A 7,349-nucleotide genomic window follows, 5' to 3' on the forward strand; every position below is an offset into this window, starting at 1 on the left:
TCATACAAATCTCACTCACTTCACAACGAGCACGGCATTGCTGCCGTGATTGTAGGGAGTATTCACTACACTGCGGCTGGTAATACGAGCCAGCGCCACGCGTGCATACAAGGAAGTTTCAACGAAGCTTCCTTTTCTGCATAGTTTGCCTCCGAATACAGTTAGTGAGCGTTTGCACTTGCTTTCACACAACCTACCACGGCCATGTGAAGGCTCCTGTGCTAACTGTAGGAGGACCGTGCTAGTCCACCCCTACAGCTGGCATCGGTCGTGAAGAGAAAGGGCTTCCCAGAATAAGGGGGCGCGAAGACTGGAGATGATGTCAAGTGTCCGATGAGGCGTCTGGCGGCTTCATTCTCCGGAATTTGTGTACTTCCCGGTCGTCCGAAAATGTTCGTCTTTCGGGGGAATGCAGACCGTAGGACGTATGGTTCGAGAGTTTTGACTGGAAGCGAAGCTCTATAAATTGGATAAAGTGGGTATGTTCATCGGTTTTTGGCACTGAGATGGAGCATTTAGGTCTTATAGCCTTAGGCACACAGGCTTAGGGAAGCAGCGCTTACTGACCCTTTCTGTTGTGTGCTCTAGCTAAGCCTGAATTCCCTTTTGCTGATGCTTGGCAGCAAGGCCAAGCGTAGCAAAGCTGGTGGCAAACAACACAGCTTGGATCGCAAGCCTTGACGATAGAATCAATGGTAGCAATAAGGAGTCAACCTTCAGCCTCCTCTCATTCTTTCATCTTTCCAACGACGCGAATCGCGAGCATCACATGAACTTCGTGTCGTCTTAAACCTGTATTCAGAAGCAACGTCTAAAATTCTAAACAAACAAGCCGTGGCCATTCCATCCCTCATAAGGCGTAGAGCGCACTGCCGAATAGATTTGCAGGAAGGCAGTTGTTGGCGCCCTCTATCGCTTTGAATCTGCAGTTGTAACATCAAGCTGTCGAAGATGATTGCTGCCATCTTTGATCATGAACCAATAAGGGTAGAAGCAATAATGCTGGATCACTTTAACACTGGCCGCAGGAAAGCAAGCCCGGTACTTTAGCTATCAACCTCTGAACGACATAGTTTTACAACTGCACTCGGAGCTCTCACGACGGTTCTGTATGCACTCAAAAAGTAAAACTGGCTTCTAGACCTAAGGCGCGAATTACTTCAAGACGAGACTGAGTTTGGTCTATAGACTCAGAGGCTCTGAGCAATGCTGGGGATGGTGACCCGTTAGCACTTTCAGACATCAGCAGCATCGCGCTTGCATTCATGTGCATATACTGTGCATTCCGTGCAGTCGTGCATTCGGTGGGTGCAAAGCCGAAGCGTCCATTTACACGTGGACAAAGCAGCCTCCCCTCTGCTACCCAGAATAGTCAATTCAGCAGAAACATCTGTCTCGTTGCCTTCCAAAGCCTATTTTATCCAACGACGTCCATAAACTTGAAACCCATTGAGAATGCAAGGCAGCCAACGAAACGTACTCAATACTTGGGAGCTTGATTAAACGTACTCATCGTCATACAATGCCTTGCTTCCCAGCAGAACTGTACAGTTGGCGCGACCTGCCTACTTGTGGCTGTTCCGCCCGAGCACCGAGCCCACGCAGTCATGCCTGTACAAGCCCAACCTTCTTGGTTCGCCGTGACTCTGTGCTGCACTCGGTTCTAGGTTTGGTTACCTACTGACCCCAAACATCAGCATACCCAACTTACAGTGCACCCTGTACCATACCAGACGTCAAAGATACTTGTTTTCAACTTTCCACTCGCATTTCATGTAACGCAGAAAATAACCGTGAGACCTGGTAGCCGTTCCCCTGAAGAGCAGGACAAATGCTGCGACTCCTTTACAAGCCGTATAAAGCTACGACCATGTGAAGCTTGAGTTTGATACGAAGCATGAGCTGCACCACATGCCCTGCACCAACAATCTGAATCGAAAAAAGAAGAGAATTGTAGCAGGTCTCGCGCTGCAGGTTTGCGTTGAGCAGAGGGAGCTAGTGTGTGCATCACATGGGTATGCAGCAGAGATGTTTGTAATCGAGCATTCAATATGTTTTGGGACGTAATGCGTACAATAGCCGTCAAGGGGTTCTTTGCTTCCCACGGATACCTGTGCAAATCTTATCTCCTGTAGCAGCAGGAAACTGGCTGCAGCGCTCCTATGCGTCCGGAGCTCCGTTGCTTCGATGCCATGAGTAAATATGGCGGCACATAACACACCGGGACGCTAGCCCTGCAACACGTGGTTATTGCGAGATCCAAGTTGTCCTAAACGCATTATAATCTAAACGCATTATCATCGCAAACAGCACAATCCGATATCAGTCACATCCTAAAGAGAAGTTCAGAGATACAGATAACACTTCTGGGGTGACACTTTGTCGCCCGGCGCCCCAACACTGATCTCAGTGGTTGTTCCCGCGAGCGGGTGAGATTTTGATCAATCCCGAGAAGAATATCTTTGGCTTTCACTGTGGCGCCAGTCAATCAAGCACCATACCCTGCAGCAAGCACCATAACCTGCAGCAGGCAACACGTACGAAGGGCTCTACAAAAACACCGTCCAAGTCCTGCGTGAGTCCACGGTGTCGCGATGCCGCAATCCACCAACACTCCACCCACAGTTGAACTGGATACGCGAGTCCAAAAGCATGAAAAGAGCTGTAAGGGAAGAGGCATGGGAACGCCCAAACCCTACCCCTAGCCTAAATACTGAAGCCTTAAAAAAAGCCACTAGCACCCTAGACGGTCAAACCGGAACCCTAAACCACAAAACCGTAGACCATAAACCATAAACCCTACAGCTACACAGAATAAGTCTGGCCGCACAGTTTTTTGCTCGGTTGCTGGGGCGCCAGCCACCATTAGGGAATCGCTTCAACCGCCCTCCGGGAAACTCTGTACTCAGTTCTAATACCATTGTATCCCCCTTAACTTTGACAAACTACTCATACATAAGTAAAATAGTGGATTTCGAAGATAAAGTCTGTGGTCGTTGTGCCCGATGCAGCTGTTAGACACCGAGCCACCAAACATGAGCTTGGGGCATACCACTGATCCCTCGTCTTTAACTCCAGGCAAGGGGAGGTGAGAGGGCATGTGTGATACCCTGCGACTGAAGTTTTCGTACGCCTCTACGACGTGCATCTTCTGCACGCAGCGTTTGTTTCGTGAATGCCTTCTATTCACCTTGACCGCCACGGGGAGGCCCAGCGGCGTCAGAGTGTGCAGCTCATGCTCTTGCTTCAGCATGAACAGCGCGGCTCGAAGCAGGTGCCGCTCACCTGAGGCGACAGGCGCATAGTCCTCAGAAAACTATGTAGTAAGCGACGAGCCCGAATCAAGACGTAAGTGACTGCAAATGAATGAGAGCTGACGCCCAACGGCCTCAACAGTTAAACGCCTGTGTTCCCTGTTTGCCCCAACCGAATCCCCGGTGACTGGTGCCGACGAACATCGGCGTAAAGCACGAGTTTTGCCGTGCAGTAAATAGGAAACGTGCAAGCAAGCGGTGCGGGGACAGCTCTGCTCTGCCTTCAATCCGGAGTCCCCTGCAGCTATATCCTAACGCCCTTACGATTTCAGTACAGAACTACACAGCACAAGCGTGCTCCTCGTTGTCTACAGTTGGCTGCCTACTTGCCAGCATCGGGACAAATCAACTGCAAATGGGCGGTCCTGCAAACTCCGAAGTTAGAGACATTCGCGCTGCCCTCCGTCGGCCAAACGAGGCCATACTGGGGCAGGCGGAGTACCAAAGCGTTTTGGTGACTGGCTGCGGTACGTGTTTGCATGCGATAAGCAGATATATGCAGGAAGCAAGCAAAAACAGCACACGAAGCCCCGTAAGAGCAACGATGCCCCACAGAGTCAAGGTGTAGGCATGCACCGACGAGTCGTTACTGCAACACCAGCTGCAGCAGACACAGCAAGACGCGCTGTGAACCCTCTGCGCACTCGAATTTGGTTGATATGCGAACATGTTGGGGTGGAAGGACGCCCGCAAGCAAACGTGTACGAATGAAAAGCGTACACTCTACAAATACAAACGCTTATTGAAGTATACTGCGCATGCAGCGTCGCAAGCGCACCAGCACGTTCACAGACGCATGCAAACGTGCGAAGATGCATCGAGACGGCTATGTGAGCTGGTGGAAAACTCGGAATGGAAGCGCGCCGAGAAGAAGGTAAACAGATGTGCAAATTTACAATGCAGATATAATACATGAGAAACGCGCAAGGCATCAGAAGTCCAACTCTCCCCCTCGCACCGCCGAAGAACGGCTTGGGTCTTCTCGCCCTCCAGGCCGGTCAAAACGAATGACATGTTTTTCCGCTGCACTCAGCGAGTCTTGAGCTTCGGCCCCCGTTCGGATGTACCGCACAATTCTGAAGACGCACAGAGAACCGCCACAAAAAAACGCCAACGCCTTGAATCAACACCAAGCATGGCCCCCACAACACAATAGACAAAGCAAAATGCGAGGGGAGAAGCGACACACACCTGCCCGCTAAAAAAGCAAAACATTCAGAGAAAGACACAGAGACACAGACACAGACACAGACACACACACACACACAAACACACCACACACACACACACACACACACACACANCACACACACACACACACACACACACACAGATAGATAGAAAGACAGAGGAAAACGGAACAAACGGAACGTGGAAGAAAGCATCAAAAAAACGCACGCAAGCCACATGGGACCGTAGCAAATAGCACACGGAAAGCATCAACCGAAAGCGAACAAGCGACAGCACTGACAGGGACGCACGGCCAGGATGAAGCCTGTCCATGTGCAGATAGGAAGCGGCAAGAAGGGCAGGCAGCGAATCAGACGAAGAACAAGTGGTGTGAAGGCATGTGAAGTCTCAAGAGAACTATAAGACGACGTCAGAGACCCTCAATAGTAGGATCTTACAGGCCCGTCACCAGAGAGAAACAGCCCAAGGGAAACAGCAGCAGTCAAAATCATATAACGACCTCCCGAATGGGGCAGCAGAGCATCCAACAGGAGACAGCAGGGCAAAAGGGGTGAAAGCAGCACTCACGGGGAGCCAACGCGGGTTGAAAGGAGGCAGCAGCACTCAGGAAAAGACAGCATCAGCCCGACGGTGACAGCAGCCATCGAAAGCACAAAACACCGGCCAAAATGAGAGTCTAACAGGCCCACTTACCTCACAAACTGCGCCACGTATCGTATTGTGAGGAGAATAACCGTAACGAACTCATCTAGAGATTCCACCACGCCAACCTGAGCCCCGCAAGCCGTCCCCAAACCAAAACCCCTTCATACTACAGCCTAAACCCTTGGACTATAGCAATGATGCTACTTTAATCTGAGCAGTTCCGGCTTGTACTTAAGGATTTAGGGTCTATGCCTCTGGCGGCCAGAATTCAAGCGTGCGTCCTCACTCACCACTTCTAAAAGCAGCAGCAGCCAACTGACAAAGCAAACCAAGGAGACAGCGAAGTCAAACACGTGCCATCCGCTACTCCAAAACGGCTGCAGCGCAGGCGCACTCCAGTAAAAGCACAAATTCCACCCCCCTTAGAAACCCTCCCACTACTACGCGCCCCCCATCCCCCCCGGCCCCAGTATGCAGAAGCCTTCGGCTGCTGAGCTGGCTTCAACCGTGAGGTGAGAGTCTGAGACTTAAAGGTTTAAGGCTTCACCCAAAAAGCCACAATTCACATGCATTACCTTTCCTAAGAGGATCATGTCGGCGATCGTTTCAAAACAAACTGCGAACGTTATAAGTCCGTCGACGACGCAAACCCACACGGGCACAGGGTTCTTCCGCTGTACACATGGAAACACCAAACATTAAGCTATTCACCCAGGCACACGCAACACATCTCGGCTGCCGGTGGCCATGTGCTCGTGTGGGGCGCAACGCTGGTAAGAAGCAACGCAACAGCGGCATGCGCAGGGTAAATAGGGCAGCACGAACAACATTATCAAAAAGCAGGAACAGCCAGAGCACATCCCATAAGAGCCTCCTCTTGCATATGAGGTAAGCCCTATACCCTAAAGATGAAGCATACTTCCAGCTATAAGACTTACAAAGTGGACGTCTACGATCATGAATATGACAAGACACAGAGTCGCGATGGCCATGAGGAAGCAGTAGGCAAGATACCATCTTGATAGCCGTATGTTGTAGATAATCCCTTTGCCTATGTCGTTCTGTATAGACAGCAGTTCGGCGCTCTTCGCCTTTTGCCGAGATGATAGCAGCGGGTTGACCTCCCGGATGCGGCCCGGTGGAGCCTCTTCCTGTTTTTTGGCTTCCATATCGTTTTCTGCGAGACTGCGCAATCTCTACGCCGCTCTTCCTGCTCCTGTTGTTGCTTCTGCCGTTGCTGCTGCTGCTGCAGTTGCCGTTGGATTAAGGGCGCCGCCTGCACCTTCTGCTGGCGCCTACGACGGCGTTAGGCTCAGGCCAAGAACTCCTCGCACTGCCCTTCTTCCTGCCCATCCGCCTCAGGGTGAAGGCTGCTCTGAACAGCCAGAAACTTGCCGCCCGTTCGAACGATGGCCGCAGTCGAGGGAGCCTGTAACGCCCTTGTTTGCAACGCTGGGAAGAACCAGGAAAGCAACAGCTGTGAGATAGATCAGCGCAAAAGATGGTACACAGCAATTATCCGTCCTTGCTTCCCCGAGAAGCAAGACTCGAGGGGTAAATGCAAGCAACGCCGCAACCGCTGGCGCCGCTATCGGGGAAGCGCGAAGGCCACCTCGCTGCTTCGGATATAGCTGGGGAAAACAGGTTCGTTTTGTTGCGTTTTCGAGAAAAATCAATCGAAAAATTCACCTTGTAGCGTTCTTGGAGGTTGTGTCGAGAGCTTCACGGAGCAAGAACTGGTGGGCCCCGCGGCAGCTGCTGGATGAAACAAAAGGCCCAGGCCTTACATAATGAGACACAGCTAAGTTTACATTTTCAAAACCAGTATTATGCCGACTCTTCGTTGTATTTACGTCACGATATGCAACCTGTGTCCGCGTCCCGCGTTCCTGTTCTACTGTTTACCTACCGCGCCACGGAGGGTGTTTGGCGCCAGTCAACTGCGCTGCGCCGTGGCGGGGTTGCATTCGCCTTCACCTCCTAATAAGTTTCTTATTCAACACTGTCAAAGGCTATTTCTGCCCCTACAGATGCTGCCTGCTCAAGGATGCACCCGGATATGAGCCCATCGACGATGCCATGCCCCTGTAGCTTTGCTACTATAACATCGTAGCATGAGTTAACGCGGAAGCCTTCACCTGGTTTTGGCACGTTACAAGCTAGCCAGCCCCTTAAGGAAGCTTCAGGGAAGCTTCCTTT

At 51.4% G+C, this 7,349-nt stretch overlaps 1 protein-coding gene across 1 annotated transcript; it reads right to left on the minus strand.

The window, feature by feature from the left end:
• Positions 1 to 4,245: 4,245 nt before the first annotated feature.
• EMH_0049320 (uncharacterized protein) lies at positions 4,246 to 6,503 on the minus strand (the record flags this gene model as incomplete). Its single annotated transcript, XM_013496513.1, has 5 exons — positions 4,246 to 4,390; positions 5,199 to 5,275; positions 5,726 to 5,824; positions 6,089 to 6,327; positions 6,485 to 6,503. The coding sequence occupies 5 exons, from the start codon at positions 6,501 to 6,503 to the stop codon at positions 4,246 to 4,248; spliced, it is 579 nt and encodes a 192-aa protein (XP_013351967.1).
• Between the last annotated feature and the right edge of the window lie 846 nt (positions 6,504 to 7,349).

Source organism: Eimeria mitis, genomic scaffold, assembly GCF_000499745.2.
Source record: "Eimeria mitis Houghton genomic scaffold, Emh_scaff2146, whole genome shotgun sequence".
In the NCBI taxonomy this organism is placed as follows: Eukaryota; Apicomplexa; class Conoidasida; order Eucoccidiorida; family Eimeriidae; genus Eimeria; species Eimeria mitis.